A 16,460-nucleotide genomic window follows, 5' to 3' on the forward strand; every position below is an offset into this window, starting at 1 on the left:
TAATATATTTTATTTTTCAGTATGTACTTTCAGTGATACTTTGTGTTACTTTAAAGGTGGTGTGCCTGCCTCTATTTCCTCTTCGAAAGCATTACTACAAGAAATCAGTATCTAATTACAATCACCAACTGCTACAGATGTTAGAGACTGTTCATAGGATAAATGGTTTTGTTTAATCCGCTGACAGCAGTGACTTGCCTTTTCCAAACAAAAATAATGGTGAAATACAGAAGTTTTGTATCAGTTTTGAAACTACCAAGGCAGTTTCTTTGTGTAACACTTTGGGTTTCTAAAGAACCTTTCCCCAGTCACATCTGCTCATTTTCTTTGTTCCAAACACACTCCAATCAGCTTTGACAGAGCTGATCAATGACTAATGAATTTATATCCATATCTATTTAATAATAAACAGAAGAATACGGCTTATCTTACAAAGCTTGATATTATTTTAATTTCTTGAAGTACCAATCTCCTTAATGAAAAAGGAAGATGCTGTCCCATCTAGTGATAAGTAACTGTTCCTTTGGTCTGCATTATTATAGTTTCTTAAAAGCAACACAAATCTTGTCTCAAATATGTTACCAATTTTACATACAGATATTGCTGCATTATTTATTGTTGTCTGCATTATTTATTGTTGTCACTACCTCTTTGTCTGTTGTTCCTCTTCTCTCCCTTGGAGTACATCGTCCCACATCAGTGAAAGTAGAAGAATAGCTTCCAGGAGACTCCTGGTCTACTGAAAACAGAAATTACGTGAAACTACGATAAACCAAACCATTCAATTCTCTGATGCCGCTGGTTTCATTTAGGGGGGTGAAAAGATACTGAAATTTATGATGTTACCTTCAATAGAAAGAAAAGCACATGATATGATGGTTAAGTGCACCTTTAAAGGAAAAAAAATGATACTAACACTTAAGCAAAGGCAAAGGCTGTCCTCTGATCCACAGCAGACGAAACTATATGATAGAGGATCGAGAGAACATATTTATGCCTCACTGTAAAAAGGGATACTCCCCTACTGGGCCAAGTGGAAGACATGACAGCAGTACTGTGACTTCATCAGGTTGCATGACATTGTTTTGGAATGCCAACAATATGAACACATAATTACATGCACAACACATGATTCAAGCATGCTTCAATGAGAAAATGTGAAGAAACATTGTTCCCTCCTAAGTGATCTAAGATGCATTTCTACTTTACCAGGGGCACATGTTGGGCAGCACAAGGGAATTTAAAAGGATGTTACTTCATAAAAACAACTCTGTTTTAAGAGATGGAATACAAATCATTACTCACCAATCTATGTGGCAGACTTCTGTAAAGCACAGTTTACTAAAGTTTATTACAGGATGGTGAATATCTCATATTTTAATAAGAATAAAATCAAAACCTTATAGACTCTATAGCTCTGCAAATTGCCAATGTTAAATGAAAATATAACAGAACTATTTAAGACCAGAGGATGAAATGAACTGCCTCTCAACTTCTGAGAAGTACTGTTTTAGTCTCCTAATACCACAGCGGTACTTTCTAGTGGAAACATGTGATTGATGGTTGTCTTTCTTTTACTTCATTCCCACAATGTGTTGTTACCTAGCTCATACATTGCTAAAGAAGTACAAGTGGGAAAAAAAAAAACCCAACTACAGCATCTCATCCATTCTAATTGGTTGTTGGCTAAGCCACAAAAACTTGAGGCTATTGGTAACACAATGGAGGCAGAGACAGGAGAGAATTTTATTATTTATGCCATTGTTTGCAAGCATGTAATTTCCAACAACTATATCACATTCTGGACAGCTTTCTTGATATGGCACATATTCCTGTATGAACATCTATGCCCACTATATAAACCTAAAGATAAAATAACTCCAAACACATCTGCTATGACCTTCAGGTCTCTGTGTGGCTGTAAGAGATGCACACATATCCAACAAAACATGAACTTTGATTAGAAGCAGAGCTCAGCCATCACTGGTGCTAATGGAAACTAATGAAATATTCTGCTTTAGTCATTCTCCATGCTACTTTAGGGATATTAATGTTGACAGAGTTTATTGCTTTCCTCATGCCAGGCTCCTTCATAGCTGCAGAAGCTATTAGAAATCCACATTTACTTTACACTATGGATTTCCTTCTTTTCATGGACTGGAAAATTCTAATTTAGCAACTATAATATGTGACCAGTGCATTTTTCAACAACTTCAGTCTTATCATGTAGTACTGTCTGCCAGAGTTAATCACGATCAGGCCTCAAGTATGACTAAGTCAATTCTGGACTGCATTTTATGGCTGTTTTTTTACCAAATTTTCTATTCTAAATACATCAATTATAACTAGTTAAGAAGAGATGGTAACAGCTTCCATTCTGATTTCTCTTGAAATACATATTTACTATTGTGCAAATTGCAAAAGTTACACAAAGTATGTGATAATAAGGATAAGATAGGTCTGATAAAAAATCGTATAATTTATCTATTAAAAACATTCTCTCTTACATCCATTTGGGATTTCAAGAATATCTTTAAAGGATTTTTTTTTTTTTGAGAAACAAAAAAGAAGCAGGGCAACAAACAACACAAAGCAGTAACTTTAAAAACAGATTGGTCATACTTACCCCGCCAATTTCATTGAAATTTTGATTATTGAGAAATTCCCTTCTAAGAGTATAGGAAATTTCTCAAAATTTCACAGATATATTGAAATTCTATGAAAAAAAACTAGTTTTGCTGCCACAGAAATTGGAAACTATTGTCTGAATAGTGGAAATGGAAACTTCCTAAAATGACCTTAACTTCTATTCACAAAAAGTAATACAAAGCAGTGGATTGATAAGAAAACAGAATCAACTTTCTATGATACTGGCAGAATTAACAGCCAGTATTTAACAGAATTTTCATCACATTTAACAAAATTATATAGTACAACATGTTTCAGATGCAGATTCTTTCTCTCAGTAATAAAGGAAAAGTTATGTGCATACTGTTTTCAGTTTGACCAGCATCTTATGATGCATGAATTCATCGCTTAATAACATCATTATAATCAGTAGAACTAATAATCAATTAGTTGAAATGCACTGCTACTTCAGTTGTCCTGATTACTGTATTTTGTGAATAGACAGCAAATTTATCTATCCTCAACACCTATGTGAAAATTATTTCCTTCACTAAGAATTTAGTGGGATGAAAGCTTCTTATAGATGACACGAAGTGAAATGAGAAAGGGTGGGAAACACAGGGAGTGAGGTTGGATAAGTCAATCACAAGGATAGAGGAAGAAAATTAATCCACCTGGGAAACACAGTGCACTATCATTGTTGTTAGTTGCATCCATGTCTGGAAAAGAGGCACTAAGAGGTAATCTTCCACAATCATTCTGGTACAGTGGACAATGGATAGCACCATCTTGAGGCAGTGGATGAAAAGGCTGGTGCGTGGGACTCTTTTTCAGAGCTTTAAGAGATGAATTCCTTTCTGGAATGTCTGGAAGCAGCTCAGTAATAAGTCTGTGTAATATACTGTTGTCGGGCAAGCTTCCCCGCCTTTTTTCAGCTTTAATTTGGTCACAGATGTCTTTAAGTGCAGAATCTAGTGCTTCAAATACAGATGACTTGCATTTTTTCTTTTCTGTGTGTTTTTTAGGAGCTGCACTTTTTTTCCTCCGGAAAGGCACTGGACTGACTAGGAATGCTATCTTAGAGAGGCCAGATTCTGCTTCCTGTCTCCTTGGATCTTCAGTGGTTTCTTGCTTAGCCCTTTCATGTTTTAGCATGGTGGTGAAGCGGGTGTAGGATGCTGGGCATCGCCCTTTGCAGGAGCTGATGAGATGCCTGTGGTGGTGGTGATGGTGGTGGTGGTGATGGCCTGATCCATAAAAGCTTTCAGATGATGTGAAGGAAAAGTGATCAAAGTCACTTTCACTACAAAAGGATGAACCCTCTATCTGGATAAAGTCACTGAGATCAGAAACCACTCCATCTTGATCGCTGTCTGAAAAATCTATATGTGATCGCTGTGGCTCATCACTGGTCACTTCAATATGAATTGGCACCAGGGTTTTAGAATTGTAGCTCCGTTGTACCTGAGATGGATGTCTGACTGGAGTGTCTTCTTCCAGCAAGGATTCGATAGAAAATCTCCTCTTTGGACACAAGCCATTTTTAGGAGGCTCTAATGTAACAGTTGACAACATGTCATCACCAAGGTTCGGCATTGATTTTGACTTCTGAATTAACTTTTCAAATTCAGATATTCTGGTTGGCACCATGTCTCTGGGCACCTCCTCAGTGGAAGACTCTCTCCAGCCTTGAAGAATACCTTTGTGCTGTTCTTTTTCATACTGCAGTATTCTGGACTTCACAGAACAAATCACCTCAGAATTCATCAAGTCCTTGCGATTGATGCGGTGCATCTTTTTGTACATCTTCAGGAAACCTGGAGCATCGTGTGCAGATCTGTGACGAACTCTTGACCTACCACTGCCACGGCCCTCAACATATGGGGAGTTCCAGTTCATTGAGCAAATTTCTTTGGAGTCCTCCTCACATAACAGAGAGCCCATGCTTTCAGCTTTGGCCTGTGCATCGGGATAGCTATCGTGATCATCTGTTAACAGGTCATCGCAGCTTCGAGATTTCCTCTTTGGAGAAGCAGCTTCCTCTGTGCTACTCCAGACTTCTGCATTTTGGCGAGTCATTTGCCAGCCATTCTTGTAGCTGATTGCCCTTCTTGAATCATTTGGAACAGCTAAATGTTGTCTGTAAGTGCTACAGTAATCTAATTCATTTGAGGTGTTGTGGTTGTGCACCGAGTAACTTAAAAGGGATGGATATACTTTGCTAATATCCCCACCTTTATAATCCATAGAGCAGCATGGTAAAAAAAAGACATTGCCAGAAATTAAAAGATTGAGAAAGTAGGAATTAGCATCAGTAAGTATTAGAAAGGCTAGAAAAGAGATAGCAATTACTGCATCTATAACCTTAGGTCAGTACATGGTTTGTTACAGCCTGGGACAGCAGAGCTAATAATTAAGTTATTTTCCAGCTGCAAAAATGCACTAATGACAATCTGAACAACAAAAATAATTCCTTATTAATTATGGAGATGTTATCTCCTCCATAACCCCTGTCATCAAAGCAACATAAGAAACCAAGCATTAATTAGGTACTGGTTGGGATTTTTAAGCAGGTCAACAGACAATAAAAGCTGGCAAGGATTTAAAGATAAAGCCAAACAACTAATCTAGACCTCAGGGAAATACTGACTTTTCCACCTGTGCATTCTGAAAGAAGTTTAGGATTTTTAACCTGTATAATGCCCAGAGTTCACTGCCATATGCTAAGAAAGTTAAAATAAAGCTAGATCTTTATACCAGATCAAACAGGAAATTTCTCCCAGTCGCTCACAGGCAGCCTGGCTCCTTTCCTGTGTGATAGCACTGAAGGGAGTGCTTTTTTCTACAGTTTATGCAGGGCAGAACAAAGCAGCTCAGGGATTGCTATACAAGTGTAAAGGAAGGTGAATCAGTTTACTGAGCCTAACCAGAATAAAAAATAACCCTTAGATTGACTTCCATAACAAAGGCCTGAGTTTTCAAGCTTTAAGACATATTTTTATGTGCATGGTAGATCTAGAAGACACTATGAGACAAATTTGAAACTGTGGTCTTTCATAGTTGCACTGAGCTTTCAAAAATGGTTTCAAGTGGCAACATTGAATTCAGGAATGATGCTTCAAACAGCTCAATTTGCTTTCTAGGAAAAAATTAATCTAGATCTAAAACACGAGTTCAAAATTTGTGCTGATCAAACAGTTTATAATGTGCTTCTTCTTTAACAAATTGGTTAATTACAAGAAAAATGAACATTCTACAGGGTCATAATGCTAGGAGAGAATAGAGTGGCACCTTCTGAAAGTTAATTGGCTGTGGAAGGCATTCTTAATTGAAGAATTTTCAAACACAGGAAGTGTTTAAGTCATGTTTAGTGCTTGTGTTGTGGTGAAGTCAAAGGTACATGCAGGTAAATGGAGTTTACCAACTTTTTACTGCCTGGCCTGGTATACCAAATGGATAAGTTTATCCACTTTTAAAACTACTGCTATAACACTGGGTTTAAAATACATTTGCTTTTCCACCATCTCACTCTCAATGTTTCTCACTGCTTTTCTTTGACACAATCTGTTGCAGCCTGGATATTATGTTCTTTTCACTGGAAATTTACAGAGTAAACAAAATAAGAGTAATAGCAATGTAATACAGTAATTAAGTGATAATAGTAATAATTAAGTAATAATAATAATTTGAACAGGAAGAGACATATTGTATACAGTATTACTCTATATATTACTTCTATCGTATGTTTTACTGGAAGCCTTTTGTCTTTCTAAAAAAACCCATCCAAACCTCCAAATCCAAATGAACAACTGACTCTGTCATATCTTTCCTGGAGTGGTGTGGCAAACATTAATAGAATGGTGAGTTACTTGCCAAAAATAAGCTAATTAGATAGTTTCAGCTGTACAAGATACTTCCAAGAATTTAGGAAGGAAAAAATCAGACTATGGATGCTTTCTTCATTAGTTTAGGTCCTGATAGCTATGGGTATTTGCTGGATTACATTAGGTCCTGATAACTGACAATGACTAAGACATCAGCTATGGATTTAAAAGGTCTACTATCCTGGAAACACATTTTAAGATTAAAAGGTTATTTGTCTTGATTTACTTTCTCAATATCAAAACCAGTTTTAAAATCACAATAATCTAATAAGAGAGTAGTATAGTTAATAAAAATTTATATATTGTGGTAGAATTCATAGTCTCCATTTAGTCGATTTTCTTTTGTTAGAACAAGCAGTTGAAACTGGAAAATCCTTGTTACAAATCCAGCCTTTCATCTCAAAATTCTACAAGAATAAACAAGTCAGCCTTTCACGAAAGGTCCAAAGCTGTTGCTTCACATCACATGCCCTGGGGTGACACACTGAGCAAAAGGAGGCAGTTGCTACCAAGGCACTGTACAACACATCATCAGCAGCTTTCTGCTAACAAATACAGTCTCCTCTTACCTTTTGCTCTTGATGGAGAAGAAGGAGATGAGCTAGTTAAAGGCTTCCTAAGGGTGGTACATGGGCCCTGTGTGTCTGTCTGGCCCAGGTTAGGTCTGTTTGCGTTCTGATCACTGTGTGCCCTCTGGTGACTTACAGCAGGTTCTGACTTCCTTCGCTTTCTGTAGTCACTTGCAATACTTGCAGAGCTACAGAAAAAAGCAGTATCAGTAGCAGTCTGACTCTGAGGTCAGAATTCAGGAATTTAAGAAGTAAGGTCATCATTGTATTATTAGTTTATAGATTAAAAAATGCCAGAACAAATACATGAAAAACATGTAAAGGGATGAAGTGCCGGTCTCACACATCTTACAGCCTACTTCACAGTGAAAAGATGGATTTGTTCTTAACCTGATTGTTTTAAAGTTTAGCACAAAATTACTATGCCACTTTCTTTGACATAAATGCGTCAAGTTTTCTTAGACTACTTTTTGGAACTAGAATTTCAGTGCAAAGATAGGAAAAGACAGAGACTGAGAACAATCAAGGCAGCATGCTTGGGAAAACAGCACTGAAGGTGCTGCAGGCAGTAGGGGTAAAGGATAAATCTCTGCCATTGGGAGAAAAGCTCAGGGAGGTTAGTGGAAAGACCCTGAACACAGTATGGTTTATTTACTAAAATAGTATCTACACATCAGTATAAAAATCAACACCTTTTCCAAGCATCTATTTTGTCAGTAGCTCACAAGGTGAAGGTTAAAGTCTGACTCTTCACAAAATCTGGTGATTTCAGGTCCCAAAGAAGACCCTCAGGCTGGATAATCTGTGTCTGCTGAAGTAATAGATAGTATTTCTTACCTAGAGGGCCTGTCCAGGCCTCTGTCTGTTGAATAGTGATGATATAAGGAAGCCTGTGAAAACAAATACATGGATCTGTTACATGTTTGTATTTGAAAAAAGAGCGAAAATTTTTCTTATCATGTTTGATGACTCTGTTACTCTGTGACAAATCCTGTAACAACAGCCCATGATGATTAACATCCTGGACACTCCATCACAGACACTGCAACATGTCATGAGAATAAATTATGCAGCTGTTTATCACTAGATTACATTTCCCATTCCACTTCAGTAATATTTTTTCCTTTAAAGCACTGATAAATAATGATACCAAATCATGCTTTTCGATACACTTTTCAAAACCAGAGATACAGAACAGCTGAAACAAATCTTTGCTATAAAAACATAAAAATCTGAAAAGAATTCTTTCATGTACAAGTGAGGTCTGCAAAGCTTCTCCTCACCCTCAGTTACCAAAATCCCACAATCAATCATAGCCAGAAGCTTCTGTAAATCCCATGATGTTTGTGGCCAGCAACTGGCCTTATACACTTTATAATCCTGGTAAGAACAGTTCTTATCATAGAACATTAGTCATTGCTTATGGAGTTACAGATATAGCTACTGCATGAACACTGGGAGATGGATCTTCTATAATTATATTATTAATACAAAGTCAACTTTAAATGACAACAAATTTTAAATAAACCATTTCAATCCTTCAGTCAGAATTAAGTAATACTACAGTTCTGGTAACCAGAGATGAATCTAGAACAAACTGCATGGTCCCTGGGGTATTTCTTTATGGGTACAAGGCAGTGAGGTTCAAGAGTTAAACTTCTTTCAAATTCCTGGCATGTCATTTCACAATGACTATATGGACTATAAACAATGGATTATAAGCAGAACTATCATACAGATGACCAAAATTCAGGAACTCAACCCTAACCCTATCCGTAACCCTAACCCTAACCCTAGTTAATTACCTGAGCCGAGTACCTGGCTTATATAGCTGAGAAAGATGGAGGAGCAGCCATGTTAGGGCAATCTTGCAATGGCCTTGGGAGGCTCTTTCAAGCGCCACTGTGCCTGGAGCTTGAGGCTCTTTAGATCGCTCAACCCTAACTCTAGCCGTAACCCTAACCCTAACCCTAGTTAATTACCTGACCTGAGTACCTGGCTTCTCTGGCTCAGAAAGATGGAGCAGAAGCCATGTTAGAGCAATCCTGCAATGGCCTTGGGAGGCTCTTTCAAGCGCCACTGTGCCTGGAGCTCGAGGCTCTTTAGATCTCTCAACCCTAACCCTAGCCGTAACCCTAACCCTAACCCTAGTTAATTACCCGAGCCGAGTACCTGGATTCTCCGGCTCAGAAAGATGGATCTTCTTGGCTTTTTACCTGCATGGAAAAATCCTTGTACTGAAGGACTGAAAAAGCAATGGCACTCATAGCCTGTATAAGTCCTTTCTTTTGTTACATTTTTTTCCCCAGTGATTTGATTTGCAAGTTCATGAATAGAACTCCCAGATTTTTTAACTGACAGGTGTATACCTGTCTACAGAAGTCACCCATAGTCTTAGAATATTTGAGAACAGATTTCATAGGTCTGTGTACTTTAAATGACATTCTAGAGTGACTGTTTAAACTGCTTTCACACGTGGGACACTATGAAGACAATATGGTTGTTAAGAGTTCATTTGTCAGTTGGCTTTGTTATTTAAGACCTGCATCACATATCAAGTAATCCCATCAGGACACTAACTGAAGCTTTAATTTTTGTATTATACAAAAGTTCATTGTATTGTGGGATAGGGAGAGCCAATCAAACATGCCAAAATATGAAACAAATGTAATCTAAAACAAGCTAAGATCATTCCAATTTCTTCAGTACTTCTGAACTCTAATTTAATTTAAATCACATGCAAATCTGGCTTTTGGAAAGAATGGCAGGTCAGGTGTAAACAGTTAAAATATGTTAATAATTCAAAGACTTTAAAGTTACTTTCCAGAGAATGTAACTCTTCTAGAACATATTTAAAATGACTTCTGCATAAGGTTTAAAAATGTCTATTCTTTTTAAAAGTAAGTTCTTTGCTTTGTGGGCAAGTATTCATGTATTTCTCCGGTGTTACTACTTATTGCTACTACTATTTTCACTGTTAAATACTGTTACATTCCTAAATTCCAGTTTGGATCAGAATGACATGCTATATAATCTCAAAGGTAGAATCTCTCAAATCATTCTTCACCTGCATCTCATTTACAGTAGAGAATGACAAGCACACAACTCCCAGCATGTGCACCACAAAAAGAAGAAAGTGGCATTAAAAAAATATCAAAGGCCATTTGTCCACCTGCTAGGGATTACTATTATGCTCATTCTTTGCAAATTAAGATGTCCTCAAGCCGCACTCATCTGCCATTTCCAGGCTGTGTGTGAGAGATCCTCACACAATCTGGGAATTAAACTGTTACCCAAGAAGAGCAAGGTGAGGTAGAGGGATGTGTACCCCATTCTCGCCAACAGGGAAGTGTGCATCAGTGATGTCTCGAGGATGGCTCCCACTAGGACAGGTCTGTTGGAAGACAGGCCCCAAACATTACTGACTGTGTGCCCAGCTTCTCTCAGATGTTTATAGCAGTAAAGGTCTTCCTCACTCACACAACAATGTACCCTCTGCCAGGTGGCTTTCTGTGAAGTGGTGTCCCACATAAGCTTTTTTCCATAATGGGAGAGTGCACAAGACTGTGGCTTATGACCAAGCCTCTTTTTGTTAGTTGCTAAATTTGCTGAAACCAATTTATTTTTCTGCAATAAAAGTAAAGTAATTTCTTATAAGTTTTAATTTCTCACCAAAACATAGATTTCAAGGTGTTTTTTTTTTTAATCATCTGTCATTGCATTGTTCTTAGGTGATAAATAAACTATTTATGACACCTTAATATGAAAACTGAGCTGAGGATGTGAATATGAAGAACAGAAACAGATACTTGTCGACTGAAATATTCCAAGTACTGTAACCTAGTTCATAAAATCACTGGATTTAAACATTAGAGAGAAGGGGCACAGTAAAACAAAAACCATACTATCTGCTGTAGGAAAGGAGTAAAGAATCAAACCTCCTTTCCACAAGCAGATTAAATACAAGCCTGAGTACTGAAGCCAGTTGTCTTATGGAGGTGATGCTGATGATCATCAGATATTCTCAAACAATAAACCTGCCATTAGCACCTTGGAAATTATGAAATGTTACAAACAGTGCAGATAAATTGTTATTGCGGGTTCTTTTGTGCAGATGTCAACCACTTCCACCACTGACTGCCTGTGATGTGACAGTGGCCAAATGGCCTCATGGCAGCGATTGCTTCCCACCACTTGTAGTGGCTCCAGGACTGTACAGACCATGGTGTCACTCCCAAGGCTGGAGCAAATCCCCAGTGTCTCCTATGGAAAGCTAGGGGTAAATCACACAATGGAAACCACACCAGAGGGAACTTCCTTATCCACAGCATTCCCCAGGCCATAAACAGTGTGTTAGTGATCAGCCCAAGATGGCAAGAAGTGTGTATCAAGCCAAAATTGACTGCTGGGTTACTATATGGCTTTTGCTTTTCATCCTTTAAGATTCTCTTATCACTTTGAATGAAACTTGTCCTTTTATCCTTTATTTCATGCTGGCTTTGAAGTTTTTTCTATATGACGGTTCCTATATGTTGCCCATTCTACAATACCAATTTTTCCACAGGCATATATTATTTTTTTAGAATGTGTGGAGTTATACCTTCTCTCCACAGGTGACACTGATGAATCATATAGAGGAAAGGTGAAAGTAAACACTGGATGTGGTTGTTTTTTTACTGCTTGTTTTACTGTCTGCAGGTGTCCTGTCAGCTCTTGGGCATTTATTGACCCACTTTGAGATAGCCCAACTGAACACATCTCTCCTACTCCCCCATCTCCAAAGATTAGTCAGCTTCCAGAATACTGAACACTGCTCTATATGAATAAAGGACACTTGAAAAAAAAATATATTGAAGATGACAACTCCAAAGTACCAAATACAGGCTTTTCTGAATACTTTGATTAGGTTTTACTAAAAAAATTATATATATTTAAAATTAAGCCTTCATTTTAGCTGTTTTCATGCATCAAGGCTTTAATGGTGACTGAAAATGAAGCTAGGGAAAGAAGGCAAAAGTTGAAAATAACAAATAGGCTTGTTTGCATGATGGTTATAACACTCTATCAACTTATTTTGAATAGTGTCCCCCTCCAGAAAAATATTAAGTTGCTGTAGTTTTTGAACCTGATATGATATGATATGATATTTGATATGATTTATCATATTCAAGGATTATTAAAATTTCAAAATTAAAGACAAAAGTTTTTGTAAATTAATTGAAGACAAAACCAGTGTTACTTAATAGCCATTTTACCCAGACCTACTGAACATGGGAATATTTCAAAGTCATGTTAGGGCTTTTAAATTGTCTTCCTTGATAGACTGAAAACCAACAGGAACTAGAAAAGGCCTAGAAGCTTATTGTTTCATAGAACTGGGTCCAATTTCACAACTGTGAGGTTTTTCTAGATATATAGAGAGCTTAAGACCAAACCAGAGTAATTTGCAAATAATTAACAATTTAAGACCACAATTTGAGTTTAACTTTTGGAGACACTACAGAAGATGAGAGTGAATCATAAATATGAATGAAGTAAAGCCACCATATGAAGCAAAGTTGCCATTAGAGGATTCACTGACTTTTGCCCTAACACTGGAAAAAGGGGGAGGGAGCGGAGAAAGAATGACAGCCTGAATATCTCCCGCTCAGAGCAGGGCAGTGACAGCCCACTACCAACCTTGAATTTTATTTGGAGTAATGACAGCAACTGTCAATCCTTAGTTATAAATTACAACAGGACTATTAATTGCTGTTTTACCTGATGAGCAACCTTAGTCATAAACACTTAATTGGAGAAAATGACAGCTTAGCCACAAAGGTTTCACATGACACACAGAATTTGTAGTCAGGAATTTTAATAAAGAAATATACTGTGCTGGTGGATTAATTGTGCAATGCACTTGCCCAACTCTGAAAAGTGGGAATTTGTCAAAGAGTTAGAGACGTATGGACTACTGTGTAATTCTGGGTGTTAATCTCTGAGAAGTTTTGGGGATAAGGACTCACAGTTCCTAGGATAATAAGATCAACATCCAAATGCACTAGTGATGTGGAAAGATACGAAGACAAAGATACGATTGTGAATTAGAAATGTCTCATAGCTATCAGAAGGAGACCACTAAATTTTAACAAACTTAAGACATAAATGGTGAGCATTCCAACCCATCTTCCCAAGATAATAATCTGAAAAAGAACCATTCATTTACCTCATTGGAAAAACCAGAAGAACTGTCTTGAACATAGTCCAAAAGCTTTTTAGGTGGCTGCATCATAAAAGCAGAAGTGTAGAGATGAAATGGAGTAGAATCAATGGCAGCAAGGAATGAAACATGTGGAAAAGGTGACACAGTTAGAAATTAAGTGTTGACAGCGTCAGATACAAAGAGTGACACACATGGGTAGAATGGAAGGATAAATGTGTTATTTTTAAAATATCTTAATAAAATGTTAGTAACTTTAGGTGGTAAAATTTACAACTGGAATGGTTGAATAAACACCAGCAGTTTATAATACTGAGAGAGAAGAGTGCAAAGCATCATAGTTATGCTCTGTTGCAGGAATCTCAATGTATTTTATCTCAAAAGTTATCATTATCAGTAAAACATTTTTGAGATATGGTTCATAGAAGAATTTATCTGTACTGTTTCTGCCCACCTACAAGGAGCAATGACAATACAACTTGAATGGCTGGATAATGGAGATAAAAAGTAATCCATGAAAACGTGATACATTGCACAAGAAATTAAACTCAGACATATTTAACTTTTTTAAATTTTATTTTCAGAGGGTATTCAATGGGTAATTTTTTAAAGTACTGTGATTAAAACATTACGGTTTTAAAAGAGTGTATGCGTTTTGTTTTCTCTTCTGCTCTTACTGAAGTAGTGGAGAGTTCTGATTTTGGCTTATGGTGAGCTACAGAAAGGGACTAAGGTGCCTGGTTCCAAAGTCTCCTCCAAGGCCCTGTGTCAAGTTCTCAGGCTCCCCATGTAAGTCTGGCATGTCACTAATTAAAATTTTGAAGGGTCTCCAGAGAATTGTTAGCTAACAGGGAAGGAAAGAATGGGAGTGTTTTAAATACTGATCCTCTCATGCTCATGTCTAGTTTGGATTTCCTGCTTGTGGCCAGATACTTTGGGTTTTTAAACTCAAAAGCTCTTGGGGAGTATCCTGTTGACCTATGAAAATGCTTAAAAAGACTGAGGGAGTGCTTGGGTTTACTTCTCCCCTTTTTCAAAGGGGATTTTGTCTTCCCCCTGTCTGCATATTCCAACTATCTTCCTAGACATTCTTCTAGGATGAAGACATTTGCTAACCTTTTTCCTAAAGATGTTAGAGTGTACAGGAAAGAATTTGAGCTCCGTGGAGCCAGAGAGGGGGTGTGCTAAAGCAAGAGCAGGTGCATCTCCAACCTAGTTGTTAAGGCACTGTGCAGGGAGGGAGTGAAACCCAGCTCTCAGTCTTGTTTCAAGGACAATGTTAATGTTTTACCCTTGTAAAAATTATACAAACAGCCTTTGTTGCTTAGATACAATTAAGCCTGTGGTATTTGCAGAAGAACTGCAAGTGCTTAAGGAATCAAAGGTGAAAAATGGAGATATTTCTGATTTTTAGGTGTTTCAGACAGATGGAACCCTTCATGTTTATAATTTTAAACACAAGTGCTTGCAGCAGGTCTAAGGCAGCATCTTGTTTGCCAGAGCCCTTTTTTGGGTAATGGCTATTTGTGAAAACTGGAGCAGAACTGCATTCTGTCAGTTCAAACAGGTGTCCAGCTTGATAATAGCAAACCCGTATCTCTGTGTTCATGTACAAAATACATATGCTGCACCTATGCATTCAGGAGATGGAAAAAAAAGGCAAAAAAAAATTCTCAGTATTTCCTGCCACAAGAAATTTGTTTATGGCTTCATACATTTAAATTTAGATATAGTCCATTGAGTAAAAGTATTATGATTTGTAACTTAGCAATCCCTAATGCAAACTGACATGTTTTTCTGTCCTAAAAGGCTGTTCAAAAACAATCCAGCCAAATGTAAAAAAGTTAGGGAAACTAGAAAACATTCCTGTTTAACATGGAATTTGTCTTGTTATTAAATACTTACACACTACTGTATGTCTAATACATACTACTTCTTATTAAAGCTATTACTGTAACTACTCTTGCAAACTAAGAGTCTATTTGAAAAAAATACTTATATTCATGGGACTTTAATGCCCTTCCTCAAAAAAAAAATTGATTTTACTTGCATACACTTACTGAATTTGGTAATTCAAATTCCTCATTCTAAAAGTATTTCTTCCTAATGTGTAAACATCAACATTCTCTCCTCACTTACCGGACGTCCAAACTCCAGCTCTGAAAAGAATTTATACCAGGGTTCGTTTTCTAAATCTATGTCATCTGGGTTTATGCGATCAGTCTGGAGCAGTTGTGAAGGAAAAGGGAAGGAAAAGGCACACACTGAGCAAAGTGCTAGAAATGCTATTTCACTACAACAACAAACACACAGAAACATAAAACAAATACGGGGAAAGAAATGGAATAAAATCAAAGAATGAAGATGGTATTTAAGACAGAGAATATTCTTGTTCAAGAGCTGTCATTGACTGGTAGCTTTAACACTTTTCTTTTTGTTGATGTTCTTCCAAGGACTGGAAGATGTTACACATTTTAAAATTGCACTGTCAAAGCTAAGAGTGCTCTTTGACCTTTTCTTTAAACATCACTGCATTAGTTAAGTATAGTTAATGCTGCTGAAGATTCCCTGTTAGGAAGATGGTTTAAAATATTGTCTTCTCCTGCATAGTCAAGAAATTGCCCATCTGATCAGCAGTAAAGACACAACTTTATTTGTGTTGCTTTCTGTCATTCCTTGTCTTCTCACAAAGCATGTTAATTCTGAATCTTGCTGTCTTGAAGCAAGCACTGAGCAGAGATAAGGAATATGCCTCATTCAAGCATCACTATGTTAAAAAGCCACATCAGCATTTAAAAAGAACAGGTGTGTTTTAAATCCTATGGTCGAAACATAGGGAACAAAAAAATTATGCATTCCATAATGCTCATTTCAACAGTACTGTGAAATGCTTTATCTTGCATAGCGTTGTTGACATAATGAAGCATTTTTTTCCACAGCAAAATGCATTGTTTTCATCTGAAAATTCTCACAGCAAAGGGATAAAGTAGCAATTGAAGATAGCATTAAGGAAATTCTTCAGTGAACAGAAGAATAATTGACAGATTTATTCAAGGAGCATGAAAACATAATGGTGCAAAACAGTACAGCTCTCAATGGGGTATCTAATCAACTGTAAACTTGGCTGCATTAATTACTTTCTAAATAGCTTCAGTTTCTTTGTAGCATCTGATGTAG

General features: G+C 37.1%; 1 protein-coding gene and 1 long non-coding RNA gene across 5 annotated transcripts in view; one reads left to right on the top strand and one right to left on the bottom strand.

Annotated features, from left to right (window-relative positions):
• Positions 1-3,715, top strand: part of LOC146438308 (uncharacterized) — a 46,904-nt gene extending 43,189 nt beyond the window's left edge. Inside the window, exon 3 of the long non-coding RNA XR_014851736.1 lies at positions 3,654-3,715. This is a non-coding gene — a long non-coding RNA (uncharacterized LOC146438308). The remainder of the gene's footprint in view (positions 1-3,653) is intronic.
• The window catches only part of SORBS2 (sorbin and SH3 domain containing 2), a 205,274-nt gene that overhangs the window by 22,215 nt on the left and 166,599 nt on the right, over positions 1-16,460 (bottom strand). For 3 of the 4 annotated variants that reach the window (XM_085058783.1, XM_085058785.1, XM_085058784.1), the window contains 6 exons: positions 15,423-15,506; positions 13,290-13,346; positions 7,919-7,971; positions 7,082-7,269; positions 3,303-4,862; positions 648-739 (listed from right to left, as the gene is read on the bottom strand). In XM_085058783.1, coding sequence (XP_084914909.1) covers positions 648-739; positions 3,303-4,862; positions 7,082-7,269; positions 7,919-7,971; positions 13,290-13,346; positions 15,423-15,506 — 2,034 coding nt within the window. The remainder of the gene's footprint in view (positions 1-647; positions 740-3,302; positions 4,863-7,081; positions 7,270-7,918; positions 7,972-13,289; positions 13,347-15,422; positions 15,507-16,460) is intronic. The other variant, XM_085058786.1, reaches the window with a different exon arrangement.

This window comes from Lichenostomus cassidix, chromosome 4 (genome assembly GCF_008360975.1).
Source record: "Lichenostomus cassidix isolate B80296 chromosome 4, HeHo_3.0, whole genome shotgun sequence".
Classification (NCBI taxonomy): Eukaryota; Metazoa; Chordata; class Aves; order Passeriformes; family Meliphagidae; genus Lichenostomus; species Lichenostomus cassidix.